This window comes from Bactrocera oleae, chromosome 2 (assembly GCF_042242935.1).
Source record: "Bactrocera oleae isolate idBacOlea1 chromosome 2, idBacOlea1, whole genome shotgun sequence".
NCBI lineage: Eukaryota > Metazoa > Arthropoda > Insecta > Diptera > Tephritidae > Bactrocera > Bactrocera oleae.
In genome coordinates this window covers 25188300-25208402 of record NC_091536.1, presented here as the reverse complement: position 1 = coordinate 25208402, position 20103 = coordinate 25188300, and the positions used below count along the sequence as shown (strand labels likewise).

The 20103-nt window shown below is 40.3% G+C and overlaps 1 protein-coding gene across 1 annotated transcript in view; it reads right to left on the bottom strand.

The window, feature by feature from the left end:
• The window catches only part of Fur1 (Furin 1), a 249244-nt gene that overhangs the window by 89643 nt on the left and 139498 nt on the right, over positions 1-20103 (bottom strand). Inside the window, exon 3 of the mRNA XM_036377147.2 lies at positions 17676-18576. Coding sequence (XP_036233040.2) covers positions 17676-18389 — 714 coding nt within the window. The 5' untranslated portion in view covers positions 18390-18576. The remainder of the gene's footprint in view (positions 1-17675; positions 18577-20103) is intronic.

The following is a 20103-nucleotide window of genomic DNA, read 5'->3' as shown; positions in this document are numbered from 1 at the left end:
GTTTTTCACGCAAAATATTTCTGTTTGCATTTCGAAATTAATTTCGTAAATAAAATTGTCAACTCGCTGGACCCACTCAACTTGTGTAGCTTCTTTTTTTGTTTTCCCTTTAGTTCTAATTCTTGTGTTTTGCTTTTATTTATATTATTTTATTTTATGTGCATATTATTCGCTGCTTTTTGTCATTCCACGCCAACACTGCCGTGTGCAAATTCTGGTGTTGACTACAACAATAAATTTCACACTTTGTTGCAAAATAGTCGAAGCAGTGAACATTTGCACTCTTTGTCAAAAGCACAGTTTTAGTTGGACAATAGTTTTATGCCCCCCCTGCTTTTAGTCACGCTCCACTGCAACATCTTTCTCCCCAGCTTTTACTGTCCTAATCGTTGCAAAACCAAATTTACATTTTCTGCGTTGCAAGTGCTGTACAGTTATTTATTCGAAGGGCTCATAAGCGAAAGTTTTTCCAAATAATTTGACACCAACCTCCTCTGATTTTACTTTGTTTTTGTGAGTTTCGGGCTTTCTCTTGAGTTGAAGTGGAGTGGGGAAAAGCTCAGAAGCCCTATCACTTCGATTTGCGTACTGCCACTTTAAAAGTAACAGTTCGTGTAACTGTAAACATTACAATACTCACTAATGCAGTTGGTCTAACAATTACTGCTTAAAGCTCGCATTTTTTATTTTGAAAAATAAAAATTTTAAAAAATTGTTTAATGAATTGAATTCAATATAACTTAAACCGGACCGCTCTGTCTTTACCAGATTAGTTTGCAACAATTAATTTACAATAATTAAGCGATTTCGCTAAATGTGCAATATCCCCTAAATGTAGGCAGCGCTTTATTTTTTATGTTTTTGTCCATAAAGTCGCTCATAACAAGGGCGTACTTTTTCCGCATTGCCAAGGAAACGACTGTGTCAGCTAATGGTACCGTTAGAACTGTAAATATTATTTTGTCGGACGTAATAAAAGTTGGTAAAAGTAATAGTATATAAATTATTTTATGGAACATTAACTATATAGTGTCTACCAATAGGTATGTCGTGACTTTGACAGTTCGTTCCCAGTTATAAATAAATGAAAGCCGACTGCACTGATATTACCTTCTAATTTAGTTTTCATATATCGATAGAAAAATTTAATAACTTTAACGAAAAAGAAAAAAATTTCGTTAAAGCACGTTCAGCACATCCTTCCATTGACTTCTGGGTAGGTTGGAAAACTTTCACTCCGCAAATGCTTTTTTCCACGCTTTTGAGTCTTTTTGTTTGAATACTCACAAACTATCATCCACCACTACCGTTATATTCGCTGACTTTATTTATTTACTTTTAAGCCCATACTCTAGTTATTTTTCACTTGCAGGTCACTCCTTCATTCAACAGCTCGTCCCTAAAGCTACGACTGTCAACAGCAACTCAGACCCTCTGCAAGCAGTTCGGTAGATGATGATGAGCTGCTGCAAATGCTGTCATTCAACGATCTCACGGTGCCTATAATGCCTTGATGCGGCTGGCGGAGGCACAGCAGATACAGTCAACAACACAATAAAATGGAATTTTTATTGTTCACCGCGGTCGCAGGAATGTCCTTCCGTTTCGAAGTTTTTTTTTATCCATTTTTTACTTTTATGTGTAATTGTCTTTTTTGCTGTTTTTGTTATTTTTAGACATTTCTCTTGCACACATTGCGCCGTGGCTTGGCTGTGGGCATCCGGGGCGTATGAGTGTTATAGTGAGGAATACGGATTTTGGATTTTTGTGCATTGTGCGCCTGGTATATTTGCACTTTGGCTTTTGTTGTTTTGTGATTTTCATCAACTTTTCTGCAGTTACTTCATTCTTTTCTTTGATTCTGTTATCCCTTTTCTCGTATTTTATTTATGTTTTTGGTATATTTAGCAAAATTTTTTAAATTCCTCCGCTTTCACTCGCTTCTAAAGCGCAGAAAACGTTCTTTGCGAGGGAGCTTAAGGTGCTTGACCTGCTGTAGTCACTAAGTAACAGACAGGCGGACAAACCGAGTTGACAAGTTGCCCGAAGTGCTATCGACACCGAAAAATCGCAGAAGCGTATGCTGCCAAATGTCAAAGTTTGTGTGTGTTATGGGCAGTTGTTGGTATTTACCCTTTACGTATGGTTGAGTGCTGTATGTAAGCTTCCACTCGAATTTCGGAATATACTAGCCAAGTGAAGAATACGACTTTATGCTTGCTTTCTTTTCGCTTGTTTCGCACATTACTCGCATTTTGATTTCTGACACGTGTGAGGTTTTTTAATTTTTCTTCTTTACCGATTCCGGAATTAACTGACACTCTAAAGAGATTTCATTGAATTACCATTGTACCTCTGTCGGTGTCATATTATTATGTCACGTTTACCAGTTGTTCTTTCTCTATCTTTTTCTCTCTCGCTTTCTCTTTCACTATGGGCTTGCTCTTATTGAAGCGGAAAACTTTTCATAAACTTGCTTAATTGTGTGTTTCGTTGGAAACTTCTCTTAATTTGACCTATGTGCTTTATCATCAAAGCGCGTGGCGTGTGAAATAGCAGGAAATTAAGTCCGTCTAACTAGCAATTACGGTACTTTGTGGTCATTTCAACAGGCAGAAATTTGAGGAAGGCTTTCAAGTGAAATAATGTAAAAGAAAAAAGAAACGCTCAAAATATAGGAAGAAGAAAGGAAGAGCCGAATTACTAACAGCGGGATGCTGACACCACAAGCAAGGCTTTTTTCAAATAATTAAGCTAAAGTTTATAAATGAAATATATAATCTTAGGACTCTTGTTTCGCCAAAACTTGCATTTAATATTAAAGTTTCAAAAATTTTAAACTTCGCTTTCACTTCGCATTCTAACAGCTCCTCGTTCACCACTTACATAAATGAAATTGAAACATGAAATCTATATCGTGTCATCCTGGCCGTTTCGAATAAAGCAACAAAAAATAAATAAATAAACAAAAAGCAAACAAACAAATAAAGGAATAAAAATGTGAGACAAATCATATAAGGATATCATTCGGAGCGCATGCCTGCCGCGATGGAATGCTGCCAACGCGATGGCACATCGAAATCCCACAATGATTGTCCAGCGGACAGTGAGTCCATTTGATCAAGGAAAACACAAATAAAAAGCAAAACACAGGAATAAGCGTGTGATTACTGGAGGTTCGCTTACTACCCAGCCGGCCGATGTGAACTGGATGTGGCGGTAGTAAATTGAAGCAAAATGCCGTAAAAGCAAGCGCAGCTCGAAAACGCGATATAAATTCTTACGTACGGAATACTATTATTCGTTTACCAGCACGTAAACACGATGGCAGAATCAAATTTACTTAAACCAACTTATGCGTGACCGGTGGAACCCAGGAAGTATGGATAAAAGTCTAGACAAAAAAGAACGAAATTCGCTTAAGCATGGTTGGCGTTGTGCCGGAAAATTCAAAAAACAACGAGCAAAAGTTGTTTCCTAGGAGTTTACGGCTTTTAAAATTCTTACACAAAGTGACAGTATTTATGATAGCCGAATACATAACTGAAATCTTTTCGACTACAAACTCAAAAATATGAAAACTCAATACTTAATTTCAGTTATATTCTTGTATATAATGATATTTTTACTACCAATTAACACATTTAAAAAAATTCATATAGCCACGATTTTGCATTAAAACAATTTCATAGACATTTCTCGATGTTTCGAAGTGACTCCATATATTACAGCGTAAAATCAGAAAATTAAAAAAAGTTTCAATGTGCAAACTGAAAACAGTTTCCATCCACATTTAAATTAAAATTTTGTAATTGTTCTTGTCTTCTCCGTCGCTATTGCTCTCCTCCTGACAAAGTGTAGCCTAACACCAACGCTGAGCCTATTAAAGATATTTGCGCGTATATGGGTATAAAAACGCAAATAAAACGAGAAACTAAATAAATAAATAAAAAATAATTACATTCAGTCATTCCGCGTACATTTATTTGAAAATCCATTAAATTTGTCCAATTAAGTGTGTAAAAGGCAAATAAAACCCGCAGCAGTGGTAACAATAACAAAAATGATAATGAAAGTTCATAGACAGACGCCTAATGAAAGGAGAGTGCCCATAGAGAGCATTTAAATTTCAACCACACTTACTTTGATTTGCATGTGTGTGCGTGTGTGTAAAATTACTTGATTGCTGCAACACCTCTACGTGGCACGAATGGTCATAGGTGTCAGCATATACATAGGTGTATGTACATATGTGTAATCTGTTGATAAACACACAAAACAGACATTATTATGAATTATGTATTCTCTGTAGGCTGCTGCGCCTATTTGCTACTTGCCCTCATTTATCGCATGCCAACCGACACAATTCCTTAATTTTTAATCATACTCATCTGTTTTCATTGAGCAACCTTTCACAATAGATGGACATTTTTGTTAGGCGCAAATGCAAACAACACACTTACACGTACACAGTCGCGCGCACACACACACACGTATGTAGGTATGTATGTGCTTTAAAAGGAAATAAACAAACTTAAATGCTGCGATAGAGAAATGGAATAAAAACAAAGCAAAACAAGTAAGGAAGGGCTGAGTTCGGGTGTAACCGACCATTTCATACTTCGGGTGTGGCAAAACTTTAATTTAAAAATGTTCCGAAACAATTCAGCATTCATTATTCGACGGAATCTTGAATGGATTGCAACAAAATTGTTGGAACTTTATTAAGTTATGTTATAGGTAATACCATAGACTCACTTAGTTTAATAACTATAATTTATTTCCCGCCAGCGAAAATTGTGTTAAAATTATCTTGAAATAGGATATATGTTATAAACAAAACCGAAAAGGCTAAATTTAATATATTGAGATATATACTTGTACTCGGGAACATATATTCAAGGAATTTTATAAATTATAAACTGACACACTGATCCACATCTTCGGCATAAGGTTCGTTAGAATACCGAAGATCATTATATGTAGTATAATTATATTTCACATATTTTCAGCATTAAACTATAGTACATTCAATATTATTCGTTAAGATATTTATATATTAAGATATCTTACATAGGTATTAACCAATAAGTAATATAAAGCCAACCAGAAGTTCGAAAATCTTTCTATTAGTTATATGGGGGCTAGAGGAATTATTGATCAGTTTCATTTTTGACCTACATAGAACTACCAGAAAAAGATTAATTTTAAATTTCTGTAATATATCTCACTGATTGACCGATATTTTCGATAAAAAGTTCGCAATGGGAACTGGGTTTCACTTATTCGGTATTTGAAGGCTTGAATATTTAGGTCCGATTTGGACACTTTTTCGTCATAGGGTGGCACACTTCAAAGGCACTATTCGTGTAAAGTTTTATCCGGATGTATACTGGAAAGTAAAATAATCAGATGGAATTAAAAATTGTGTTATATGGAAAGTAGGCGTGGTTTTTGTCTGATTTCTCCCATTGTCGCACTGTAATGTAGGAATGTTAGGATAATATTACCTACCAAATTTGGCTGGTTTTGGTACTCGGTCGAGTCCAAAAGTACCATCGTCCACATTTGACACCGGCTCTTATAAAACCCTCTCGTACCATCTCGGCTGTAAAATTTAAAGTCTCTGGTGCATTTATTTATAGATTTATAGCACTTTTAGTAGTTTTTAACAAAACCGTTACCGAGTGGGCGGGGTGATACCATAATACGAATTTACTTATTTTTTCAAAGTGGATTGGGATGTTAAAATTATTTACCCTGAGCGAAGGTGATCAAAACTATTATACTCTGTAGCAACATGTTGCAAGAGTATAAATATAAACGCAATAAAGAGCAAACATAAAACAAAATAACAAAATTTACAGTGCCAGAAAGAAATAGAAAAACACAAGGTCAGTGCGGCAAGAGGGCGCAAAAAAGAAACTCACCTGTTGCGCTCTTCTCTGGCCGTACTCTCATTGTATGTTCTCTGTAAAAAATTATGCGTGCGGTTTTGAAGAGAGTACGCAAGGATAGTATAGGTGGAAATAATAGGATACAATTAGGTAACAATTAGTGCCTTTCCTTTGTAGCTTTTCGGATATAAAAGAGAATTGTTAGTCTCTTCATAAAAACAACATAAACATCGAAAGTGTATATATATATATATATATAGGTAGAAATACATTACAAATCGATCCGACAAATTAAGAAAAATCTTCGGGTTTTATAATTCTTCAGAAAGTAATCGAGTGTCCTTGAGCGGAGCAAGGATCGAGCTGTATTTCTTTAATGTAAATGCTCTACGACTTGCAAAGTACTAACCTATTCACTGCGTTTTTTTAAGAGCTCTTGCGAAATTGCTAGTAAAAAACGAATGCTAGGCTCTTGCGAAAGTATTTTCAGTTTACTCTAAATTATTTACTAAACATTGAATCAAAATTCACATTGTTAACTGACTCTTCCGAGAACAATGAGACAAAAGTGCTGACAAAGGACGAAGCAAGTCGCTGAGTAACAAGGATGACTAAAACGACAATGCTGCTCTCTGCTGTTTTTGTTTGATCGAGCTCAAATATATAAATATAGCTGTATCTAATTTTGTCGAGTGCTGCCCTTTGGGTATTTATTTGAGTATAACTTTTCATTACATATTTACACGAATAATTTCACTCAGAGTACCTTCAAAGAGGCTACAAAAAGTAATGCTTGGAATACTCCTGCTCCTGCGAATGGCAGGCACCTTGCCGTGGTGCAGGGGCTTAAGTCGCAAGGCATTCTCGGCATCTCCCAACCAATGCGAGAAGTGCTGCCCAGCACCTCTCACACGGGTTGTCAGAAGCCGCATGCGTGCGACAACCAAGAGCTGCCACCTCCTAATCCAGGGTGTTATGCGACTCCCGTGCCCATTGGATGATTTGCAGCCAGGAGGTAAATTCGGCTGTATTCTAACGGAGCCTTCCCAACACCGGGCCGCATTGGGAAGTAACGGTGGCCTTACCGCGTCATGGGGCTCTGGCGCGGTGGACTTTCGCGTTCCCCTTACAAAACGTGGACCGGACGGCTCGCCATGTCGAGCCTAAGGTCGTAAGAAACAGAATGGAGACAACAAAACAAACAACAAAAAACTTAACAACGGAAACAAACGGGCAACAACAACAGCAAACGGACAAGGACAAGACTAAAAAGACCAGCGCCAGTGCAGGTAAGGGAGCTTCAGGGGCTAAACAAAAGTTTAGCTTCCTGGACGCCCTTTCGCCAGAAGAGCGGGCGCTGTTCGAGGAGCATGCAAGGGAGGACGATGACGACATGCCCTCGTGCAGCGGCGCTCAGCAGGTGACATCGACTGCGGCCGGCGCTGAAAAAGCGAACCCCAAGGAGGCTCCCCCGAGCAGGATCACCTGCTCGGATTCGGGCGACACGGAACGGGCATCAACCGGGGAGGTTCGCAAACGAAAGCGGAAGAGGGGAGGCAGACTACCCCCTCTACCACCAAATGGGAGTCCTGGCGGACAGGACGATCCAAGGAGAAAAGGCATGAGCGGTGCCAGCCTTAAATGGTACCTCAGGCATCTCCAGGAGGGGAAGACTCCGGAGGAAGCCGAAAAGTTGGCGCGCAACAGGGTGAGAGGAAACAATGCCTCCCCTGTCTCGGAGAAGCGGAAGGGTGGCAATACCGCGACGAGCAGTAAAAAGAGCAGCGGTAATCGAAGCCAACGCCCGGTTAACGCAACTCAGGCCGCAAGGCGTGGTTGCGAAAGAGCAGCGCCTTCGACCACCCAAGCCGCAAAGCGCAAGAGTGGGCAACTAACGCCACAGGAGCCGCCAAACACCAAGCGACAGAAAGGAAGCAACGCAGAGGGGACCGGAGGCAACAACTCCGCCCCAAACCCCCCCCGAGTGGTGGAGGGACAGCGCAGATATGCGGATGCTCTCAAAGGCATTCGCATGGCTGTGCTGCCTCTAAACTACCCGGCGGAGACACTGGGGTCGGAGGAGCTCACTGTGCTCCAAGATCTGCTCATGGAGGAAATATACAGAGGATCCGGATATAAAGCCTCATTCCATGGAGTATATTTCAAAGGAGGCATGTTGCAGGTGGACTGCAAGGACGAGAGGTCTGCCGACTGGCTAAGGGAGATCGCTCCCAGGCTGGAAGGCTGGAAGGGCCCCGTCCTTTGCGCAAAAAAGGGGGAAGACATACCACCCATGCACAGCATGACAGTGTTTCTCCCCAGGTGCGCAGGTAAGCCATATGAGTTTGCTCTCGGGCTCATACAGAACCAGAACGAGGGCCTAAGTATATCGGCCTGGAAAGTAGTTACCAGCACGGTCGAGGATTCAGGGTGGAAGCTCAATCTCTGCATCGACGACGAGTCGTATAAATTCGTCAGGAGAGCGAGCTTCCGACTGAATTACAGATTCAGTTCGGTGGTCCTGAGGCCATTTAAGCCCAAGACGGTCACCAAAAATGAAGCGGCGGAAAAAATGCAGGTTGATGAGGGTGCGACTCATCCCGGCATCAGCACGGCGGAGCAGGCGGCAACTGCCGAAACCACGGTGAAGGTCCCTACGGAGAAGGCTGGCGAACAAGGGGGGGCGCTACCCTCCACGCAAGAGCTTCTCGAGGGACTCAGGGACCTAGCGGGTGGAAACGCGGAGGACGGTGAAGATGAGGAGCTCCTCATGGAACCGATCCTCTAATGGATCCACATATCGAAATTGCCCAGGTGAACCTGCATCACGCGGCGTCGGCCTCGGCCGTCATCGCGAGCAGGTTCACAGCGGACGGTCTGGGCATTCTACTGATCCAGGAGCCATGGATCTACAAAGGAGAGGTCAGGGGCCTCAAACTGGTGAACAGCAAGGTAATCTGGGATCTCTCATGCGAGAGACCCAGAACTTGTATAGTAATTAGGAACGATATTGATTACTTCTGTATTTCAGAGTTCCTAACACAAGACCTGGTCGCTGTGCAGGCAAAAGGTAACGAAGGAGCGGACTTCGTCCTGGCAGCGGCCTACTTTCCGGGAGACACGATGACAGCACCCCCAGAGGCCGTCGGGAGCCTCGTGGATTACTGCAGGAGGAACAACCTGCCCCTTGTCATGGGATGTGATGCCAACGCCCATCACACCGAATGGGGCAGCACGGACTGCAATGCACGGGGTGAGTCTTTACTTGAATTTATAGTAAGTAGTAATCTAAGTATTGTAAACGTGGGGTGCGAACCCACCTTTATAACCAGCGTAAGAAGGGAGGTGCTTGACATCACCCTTGGTAACGAGCTCATGACAGGGCTGATCGGGCAGTGGAGAGTGTCATCGGAACCCTCCATGTCGGATCACCGCATCATAAGGTTCGCACTAGGGGTAGAGGTTAGGCAACCCCCTCCCAGGCGTATCCCCAAAAACACGGACTGGGCCACCTTTAAGGAAAACGGTACGCAAGCTATTTAACAGGGCTAAGCGTACCGGGGACTGGGAGAACTATAGGTGCGGCCTAACTGCTTACAACAAGGAGATCAGGTCAGCAAAGCAGAAGAGCTTCAGAAATTTCTGTGAAAGTGTCTCCTCAACGCCAGAGGCTGCAAGGCTGCACAAGGCTCTGGCTAGGGGCAAGACCGGCACAGTTCTAGCAATTAAAAGACCGGATGGGACCTATACGTCCAGCGCGGAAGAAAGAGCCACGACCCTTCTACGTGCGCACTTCCCAGAAACAATTCGAGAGGACCTAATTCGACCAAGAGTCGAACGAAAGCCAACTCGCCTAGATTGCAGTAAGCTTCACTAGGAAGTTCAGGGTCACCCTTGGTAGCAAGGCAGAATGGAACGATTCCACGCTGGACCTACTACTAAAGAACAGTACTATCAAGTGGTACACCGACGGCTCGAAAACGGCGGAGGGGATTGGCGCAGGGGTCGCAGGACCACGCACCAAGCTCTCCATTCCCATGGGAAGTTTTCCTAGCATATTCCAGGCGGAGGTATATGCTATAAGTCGGTGTGTAGAAATAAACCTCCAACGCGACTACCGCAATAAGAGCATCGCCATACTCAGCGATAGTCAGGCGGCACTTAAAGCGATCTCGGCTTTTGAGGTCAAATCGCTGCTAGTGCAGGAGTGTATAGAACGGCTGAACAGTCTATCAAGTTTCAACAGAGTGCACCTCATCTGGAAGCCTGGTCACAGGGGTATAGCAGGAAATGAACTTGCTGACGAGTTGGCCCGCTCTGCAGCCTCTACAAACATGGTAGGACCAGAACCGTTCATAGCGGTGGGTCCACATACCATTAAGGAGTTGCTCCGTAGAGAGGAAAGAGCAGGCAGGGAGAGACATTGGCAACATCTTCATGGCATGCGGCATGCCAAGTTGCTAATGGGGGGCTATAACCTCAGACGGTTTAAAACCTTAATCAATCTCCCGAGGAACAAATTTCGACTTCTGGTCGCGTTCTACACCGGACATTGCAGGCTTAACAAGCATTTATTTAACATGGGCTTGGTCTCCTCCGCAAACTGCCGGTTCTGCGACTTGGAGTCGGAAACCCCAGAACACCTACTAATGGACTGCACAGCTGTCTGCAGACGTAGAGTCAAGGCCCTGGGATCCATGTTTCCAAACAGGGATCGCATCGCCTCATTGGCGCCTAGCAGTATATTGGAATTCATCAATACGCTAGGGCTAGATGAGTCGCTGTGACTTAGGGGAGGGCACAATAGACCATAGGTCGCGGTGCATACCTCAATCACTATCTAATCTAATCTAATGCTTGGAATATTACTAATGCGCTTACAACTCTGGGAAACATTTCTCAACGCGAGAATAAATGAAAAAATTAGTCAAAAAGAAAGCATTACTTGCATTGCAGACAGCAGCTGAAGCACTTCAACGTTGCAGGCTGCTGATTCAAATATCAGGACAACTGTTAAACGACGGAGAAGATGGACTTTCAAGTAGCTTTAAAATGTGAAATTTTTACATCGGAATTTTTATAAAGTACATTACTTCAAGAATACTATTTTCGATGACAAATATGCCGAGTTTAATATGTTATTCCATTCGTATTTGGCACACTTGTCCACAACAATTATTATTGTAGCACAAAACATTCAGAAAAAGTGTTAAGGAATGCTAGCAAGGAGAGGCCTTGGCCAATGTCTCTTCTAATTGCATAGACTCGACTGTTGTTGCAACAACGATATCTTATATAATATATTTAACACTATCTTTGTAAGGACATCTAAAACGTTAGTTTCTGTTGGTCTCTTAACAGTGCAAGCGAGGACTTATTATTACTTCATTATTTTTTTAATCGGATCTTATGTACCTTCAAAATTAGTCACTGCAGTAACAATATAATATAAAATAACTACTGAAATAATTTCTATGGTGTCTTCAGGTCCTCTTGTGAGTATCTGAATTGCATGAAGCACTCAAGGAGAGTAATACAAACAGTTGATTTGTTCCCAGCACTTCCAAGGCTAAATTAACAGTGATACAATACTTTGAATATACTAAAGTCGAAAATTCATATGAAATGTATAATAATAATAAAACGTTTTTTTGTGTTGTTATTTTAGTACATTTGTAGTTGTTGTTATTAAGTCTCTTATGCACGCAATTCAAAAAATACCATATAAACGATGTAGTAAGCAGTTGCTAAAAGCCTGAAAGGCATTAAAGCTTTCATAAGTAAAAGTTTAGCGAAAGCTCGAAAGCACAAAATAATTTCAAAAGCAAGGAAGGACGTTGACTTAAGATAAATATGGTGCGCTTTGAAACTACTTAAGTATGGCCTTACGTATGCGCTTCCTTCCCGTTAGAGACAAACGGTATATACATTCAAATGAATATTGCAAGGCGTCGGTGTAGAGTAGGTGGTTGGTTATACGAGCCAACCAAGGGAAAGCTCGTCTTATTTGCCTTTGTGGCGTATACTTAAAGCAACAAGCCTGGAGTGCATAAACAACACAAATGCAGCGAGATGCACAATACACAGTTAACTTCAACCGACTCATTTGTGGCAACTTCAACTAATGGCAGCCAGCGACGGAAGCTCACTTCCTAAGCAATGCGAGTAGGAATCCACTGCTGACGTGGAGGCAATACTTTAAAGCATTTGTTGGTGGAAGAAACTAGCGAGTAATTTCAAAGATATAATATTATATACTTGAGACTAGTTGTGTGGGCAGCGGCCGGGGAGAGGGATGCATTATATAATATATATTGTGTGTAATACGGTGCTTGTTTTCTCAAATTGATTGCATTTGTTGTGTTGAAGTTGCCGAGTGTTAGCTTTGACAACAGAGTTACGTCACTCAAGCCGACAACAAACTTTGGCCGACTGAAAATTGAACGATTTTATCGAAACCAAAAAGGATGAAATAAATGTTACAATTTCATTACGTAGAATGAATTATTATGTCACCATAAAGTTTATTTGTAAGTAAGAAACTTTCAATAATTTAGTCACTAATTGTAATCAATTTAACAAACTTGAATTATCGTCGATCTGTGCAACAATACAAACAAAATGGTATCCAACTTCCGAGAACATGTCTTTTTCTTCGCTCCACCCTACATATAATATATTTTTAGAAATGAAAAAAATTAGACATTAATAGTTTTTTAATTAATCCAGGGGTCTAGGGAATAAGCAAGAGCTATGAAATTTTGAAATGTTAGAATTCGGCAAAACTTCTTGAGAGACAAAAATTACAAGCACCTTGAAATCCCAATGAAAAGATATTGTTATTCAAAGCGCTACAGACTAACAAACCACTCTAGAACTCGCATTTACTTACCTCAAATGCGCAATTAATATTAATAAGCTTGTCATAATTTCACGCGCTAGTGGTAGCTTTCAGCGTTGCAAAATTCACTTTCATACGCCAACGAGTGCTCACTCTTATCGTTTAATCCGAAAACTTCCGTCATTGAACTTTTGGCCTGACTTCGCTCGTTCCACTTGCTCTTCTTTGCGCACATCAATTCGGGGTACAACAGAAAAGTTAACTCGTAAAAGCTAATTTACACTTTTCCCACCGATTGAAAATCGGTTCATTTTGACAACCCACTAACTACCAGCACCTCTGTGCGCGCCAATCGTAATGAATTTCAATTTTATATTGCAATATTTTCTATCTCAAACCCATTCAAAGAGCACTGCAAGCATAGTTGGAAAGTTTCAACACAAAGTTACTATTTGTTGTTGTGCATGCCTGTGACTGCATTTGTGCATGGCAAGCAGAGAGGATGCGAGCAAAATTGACCCTCAAATTTCAACTTTTAATTAGATCACTCGAACTCGCATTGAAAACAGCATGACTTTTGACGGGAGCAGAAGCGCCGGGAAGCTGCATTGCAAATTGTGAGGTGAGTGAATGTAACTGTGGTAAGTTCGAGGTCGGAGAGATGGTAGAGGAATCGTATACTTCGTTACATTTACAATTGAATCACGTTGCTTTTAAAATGAGAGTAATATAAACAACAAAAATGAATTTTGTTTGCTATCATATTCTATTTTCTTTTATAATAATGCATTCCCACGGCTCCTCTTAACTCAAAAATCTTTTTGCAACGATAGAGTTGTTTTCATTGAATTTTAACGGTAACCACCCACCACTCGTTCCACTTGCATTTTAGTCTGTGAGTCCCAGAGTGCAATTGAGAGTTGAGTCAAAGTTGATTGCGCATTTCATTGGCTTCGCCAAATATTTTTCATTTCATTTCAACGCCCAAGAGCGCCAAACTTATTCTCTACATCAATTGATTGTATTAAAGGTCCATAGATATTGCGGAGACTATGACCATCCAACAGCATGAAAAGCAGATTGGGCAAAAACTTTAAGGACTCATTTCATGTGTCGGCGTGGGGTGTTAAAATAAAGAGAAAATTGGACACAAGTTTTCCAAATATTACAAATTTTGTCGCACTTGCTTCTCGCTGCCTTCTAATGAAGACAAACAAAAAAGAGCGAATCTAAAAACTTTCAACTTTATTAAAATGGGTTTCTCATTTAACATCTAAAAGACTGATATATAGTAAGATTAGGCCTGTATTTAGGTGGATATTTATAATAAATATTATCGTATAAATATATATAGGTATATAGCTAAAGCAAATTAGATCCATGCGTGAAATAAACATCAATTGCGAAATATTTATTTCTGATAATTCCTTTCCAAAAAAATTACTTGACTTAACTCACTTGAGCTAATCCTGTTCGACAACAAAAACAAAACTTCTAAATAGGCACTTCTAACATCTTTGTTCTTTTAATTTTAATTTTAGTTGGAATTCCAATTTATTTTTATTTCAGTTCATCATCGTTTTACGTGTTGGAAATTCAGTTCGTGACGAGATTGGCCCACGTGCGCTAAACGAGCACTTCGTTGACTTCGTGATGTCCGGAATTTCACTCGCGCACACACAACCACACCTATGTCTGCCTCAAATTACTACCAAGTTTAACTTTATTGCGCTAGAAACCCGTTAATTTGAATTTAAGGAAAGCCCAATTAAAAAGGTGAACTAATTTTATTTAGCTGACAAAAGAGGACACTGATAAGGAGTAGACAAACGAATGGAGGCATAACGAGCAAATTATAACTTTTGGGAAAGTAAAATAAAACAAAAATGTAAGGTGAAACAGAAATAAAATAAAATGGCTGCCAACTTTGTAAGCCGTCTTGCCTTTTTTTGATTTTCCAGCAACTTTTCGCCGCCATTACTTTGCGCTCTCTTTCCTTCCATCCGTCCGGGTGTCCGCCTCAGTATCACAAAGCGACAAAACTTTCAATGAAGCGCAAATGAACTATGCCATCGCATTTCGCCTCCCGATTTGAATGCAGTCACGCGTCCTTCAGCCAGCTGACAGCCTCCTTCGCCGAGCGATAGTGTCTGCACAGGTATGTGGGTGTCGTTCGTCCCAAGAGCGGTGGCAAGGATTTTCTAAAATTTATTTGCTCTGTCACTTAGCCAGCCTACTAAGTCCCTCAATCGTGAGTCCTTTAAATAATAGTCTCAATGCAAAGTGTGTGAAGTAAGAAACGGGCAGCGGATGCAGCACATGGGGCAGCAACAACCACAGCAATGCTAGCTGCAAGTGACAATGTAGAATCGCCAAAAGTTTTTACGACATTTTTTTCGAGCGTCTGGTGCAATCAAAGCAAAAAGAAAACGAAATGCCACAAGCAATATTTCTGCCTTTACTAAAAATTCATTGCCGTTTGCAATTGTCTTGCGTCAATGAGCTGTTACGGTAACAGTGTGTAAAAGCAACATTGTTTCTACCTCAACTGCCAAGTGAATTGCCCACGGTCGTCTCGTTTACTTATGTCGTTTAAACTTTTGCTTGAATGCAACTCTAATTTCATTCCATCAAACCGCAAATGTAAAGAGCGGCGGGAGTTGTGGTCATGCTTTTATGTGTGGCGTGTATTAATCTTGTGGTTGTTGCCCGTGTGCGGAGCCTATAAACCAAATCTGTGGCTGTATAAAACTTTCGTTCAATTTGACAGGCATTTAAGGCGTAAGAGAAATTCGATTTACTTATGTATAACACGAGTATATAGATATATGTGTACAAAAATGAAATTGCACAACAAGCAATAAGGCAACATTTTTAGAAAGGCTTGCATGGCTTGGGGTGTTACAGTTATTCAAAATATTCCGAGCTAGAAAATTTAAAGCAATACAACCAGCATTTGGCTGTTTTGGCCTCTGGGTCACTTAAAGGGCCATTATTTGCAAATTAGTAATGAGTGTGATTTCTAGGAGATCATTAACAGATAAAGCGTTCTTCATTAGAAGTCGTACAGTACAGAATATAGTTCAAAATGGTGCTACATTTACACTGCGCAGTGGACGGAAGAATGAAGAACTGAGATCAATCAGCTTTACAAAATCTTTTTGACGGCGAAAATTAAAAAGTGCGTTTCAGTAAGGCGCGCTTTAAGGCATTACTGGAGTAAAAATCTATGTAAGATATTTTACTTCTGGCAAACGCTAACTTGGCAACAATCACACCTGTCACCGTTATGAACCGAGTGTGCAGTCAAGCAAATTGAGTCTGCGCACGTGTGTTAGTTTGCCTTGGCAAGCACATTTTCGACAGTTAAACTACCCCAACAGCTTGCCAACTTAGTGAGATCTAGTCGAGCTTGGGGATGAGCATACGCAAATTTGACTAACTTAGCAAATTTTTGATATCCATACTTTTTATTTGTGAAACTTATGCAGAACTCTGCTTTCGGCCAGCTTGGCAATAGCTAGTGCAGCAAAAAACAAAAAAAAAAAAAACAAAAAAAGACAATGAAGTGTGTTAAAATGTGAGCGCACAAATACAAAATATACAAAATAAATGCTCTGTTCAGCTCTGCTCAACGCTCATGATATTCTGTGTAAACTCGCTTATAGTGTGTATTACAGATATGCTTTCTAAGTGTGCAGGTATGTGTGAAAGTGTGTGTGTTGAGTCATCGAGCTAGCATAATCTTGTTAGGCGGCAAAGTTTACTTCATAGAAATTTGTCCAACGGCAAAAAAGTTAGTTGTGTCAAGAAATAAAGTGCAAGAACAGCACACAAGATGGAGAAAAAGCAGAAGGAGAGGCAGATAAAGAAGCTAGAACCGCAGTAAATGAAGAAGTGAAAGTGGTAAAAAAAAGCAGGCAGAAATTGTCTTACACTCAACTGCAGTTTGCTGGTTGTCTGACTATTCGGTTGGCAGGCTAGACGGTGAGTCGGAGATTCGGTTGGTTGGCTTGCCAGTCGAAGTCGCAGGCGCAACTACAATCCTTGCGTAATTTATGCGAGCAACGAGCGTTGAAGGCTTACAAGGCTTATACTTGATATAATAGAAAATATAAATTTTTGATGGAATTTGCATAATTTTTATGCGGCTGAGTGTGCGGATGAAATTGGAGAATAAAGTGCATTTATAGCGCAGGAGCAGAGTTAACGAGATATGCGTACATGACAATGACAAGTTTGTATAAGAGAATAATCACAAAAGCATATGAAAGCATCCGTGTCACAGTTCTACCGACAAAGGCAGGGTCTGGCATACACTCTTGTGTGCTTTGGAAATCGAATTTGTGGCCGTTCCCCAAGCACTTAAATGGTTATGCGGTATTGGATTTGCGGTGCTAATTGTCATGGCTTACTCTATGGATTACGGAACATGCAAACACCAAATTGCAGATTATATTTTTATGATGAGCGATAATAATGGTAGAAGCTAAGTCCGAGCTGAACTAATCTTTAAGAAGAAAAAGTAATAAAATACTTAATTTAAAAGAAAAACACAGTTTTCCTTTAAAAACTAGACGACTCTCTTATATTTTATATACGTAGAAGTACTTTTGAATTTGTTTCAAAGCAACAAAACCACATAAGTAGAGACGAAAACTTTACTTAAGCGTACTATTATATATGACTGCTAACAGCATTGTTAATTACTTAAATAATAAGGGTCTGCACGAATTGGCAGGGCTCAATGCAAATTCCGATCAAATAAAATATTCATATACAAGTAGAATAATTCACGATGTTCCTATTCGAGTTTTTTGCTGCAGTCTTGTGCTGATTACTTCTGAGATTTCAAAATGAGTTGAGTACGTTGGGCAAAGTCTACATTGATTTGATGCCTTGCGAAATTGCGAAATTGGTATAGCGTGCTCACTTACCTTGCCCATATTGACGAAACCATGATCCCGGGCCACTTGATCGGCCACATCGTCGTCGCCGTTCGGTATATGCACCGCCCAGGTGTGGGTATAATGCCCCGTCGCGCCGTCCTTGTCTGTCCCGCTGTTACTCTCCTCGTAGTCTAGTTGGTACGTCACACCGCCATCGAGCGCATTCACCGCGCCGCCTACAAGCAAATCGCTCGCGTTGCTTACGATGGCGGCACTGACGTTCGGCACAATCACGAAACCGACATTCAACGTACACAACAAAAACACTAAAAACACATTCAATTGCACACAATTTAATAAAATCCTATTTAAATGCAATGCAGCAAATGTCCGCACTTTCACTCCGTGCTGTCGGCGGTGATGTGTATTGTATGTTTGTTTTTGCCGTTGTTGTGATTGAAAATGTCTACTCAGCGTGTTGGATTTACGTTTGCTATGCTGTCTTGGAATTATTAAATAACTACTAGTTTTTGTTGTTGTTACTGGTTTTGTTGCATTAAGAAAACTTGCATTAGTATCACAATATTGTTGTTGCTTTTGGAGTTCAAGGTGCCCACTATAGGACGACGCATGCGCAGTCACGACGTTTGGGTGCGCACGGGTAGCGGTTAGTGTTGGAAATGGTTTGCTTTTGTGGGACGTGCTCTCGCGGGCACCCGGTGCAATTGCCGCTGAACTCCATCGTACGACGTCGTTTTTCATTGTGCGTGTGCTGGGCGCAGTATGTTGCTTCTTAATGGAGAGCTTCTTGTTGTTGTTATTTTTTCGTTTAAGCGTCGTTATTGGAAAAAGCCAGCTGATATTTATGCGCAGAGTTGCATTGGCAGTCAATAAAACACAAGTACTGAGGCGTGATCACAGAAGGGAGCGTATAAAATTTGATCTTGACCTGAAATAAGCAAAAGAGAGATCCAGTTTGAATTTAAAATAAAAACATGTTTCTACAAAACTTCTATTTGAATAATAAAATAAATGCAAAAAGCAACAGGTCAAGAAAGCGAAGATATTTTGCGAAGCCTTGCCACCACAAATTTAAAAACATTGTATCTGAATTTTTTGTTTATAGAAGGTGACAACGAACATTATCAAGAAAAGTTTTAATATTTAACAAGTAAGGAAGACCTAAGTTCGGCTGTAACCGAACATTTTATACTCTTGCAGCTTGCAAGAATCAAGTAATCGTAAATAAATTAAAATTTGGTATCTTCTTAATTTATGCTACTATTTAAAATGCTATTTGCTACTTTTAAAATGAGAAAAAATATTGAACAAAGAATTTGCATAAAATTATGTGTTTCGTACCAAATTTCGTGTGCGGAATAGTTGCGAATGTTAGAAAAAGCTATGGTGAATCTATTCTATCGATAACCCAAATCTACGACTGGTACAAAACCTTTAAGGATGGTCGAGAAACCGTCGATGACATGCCTCGTTCCGGTCGTCCTTCGTAGTCTACCACTGACGATAACATCAAATAATAGAAGAAAATCGTGCTCGAAAATTGTCATGCGAGTGTTAGAGAGATAGCACGTAAGCTTAACATCGGCCGTGAAGCAGCTCGTTTGATTTTTACCGATAATTTAGGCATGGGACGCGTCAATGCTCGGCTTGTTTTAAAATAGCTGAATTTTTTGCAAAAAATACCATGAATGTGAACGATTTTAAGGCCAAAAACTTGCTCAATACCACCGATCAACCACCGTATTCACCGAATTCGGCCCCATGCGCCTTTTTTTGTTTCCAAAACTCAAGTTACTAATCCGTGGAACTCGTTTCGACTCGATTAAGGCCGTAAAAAAAATACGCAGAGGGAACTGAAGGATTGGCAAAAAGGTGTCATATGTGTATCGCTTCAGAAGGAGCATATTTTGAAGGCGACAAAATAAATACTGATGAAGATTAAACATTTTTCGTTTTACAATTTCCGGAAACATTCTGGTAACAATGTATGTATGATATCTTATATCAACTCGCCCGAAGGTGCACAATGCAAAATTTCTACTTATAATAAATTACTAATTTCCCTTTTGTTTACATTTAGCCAAGTCAACAACCTTTATTTACATTTGGGGTCATTGACCCTCTTGTTGACATTTTATAGGGCCAATGACTCTTTTGTTTACATTATGAGGTCAATGACCTGTTTGTTTACATTTTATAGGGCCAATGACTCTTTTGTTTACATTATGAGGTCAATGACCTGTTTGTTTACATTTTTCCGAGGGTAATCACCCCTTTGTTTACATTTTATGAGGTCAATAACCTTTTTGTTTACATTTAGCCAAGACAACAACCTTTGTTTACATTTAGCCAAGTCAACAACCTTTATTTACATTTGGGGCTATTGACCCTTTTGTTTACATTTTATGGGGACAATGACTCTTTTGTTTACATTATGAGGTCAATGACCTGTTTG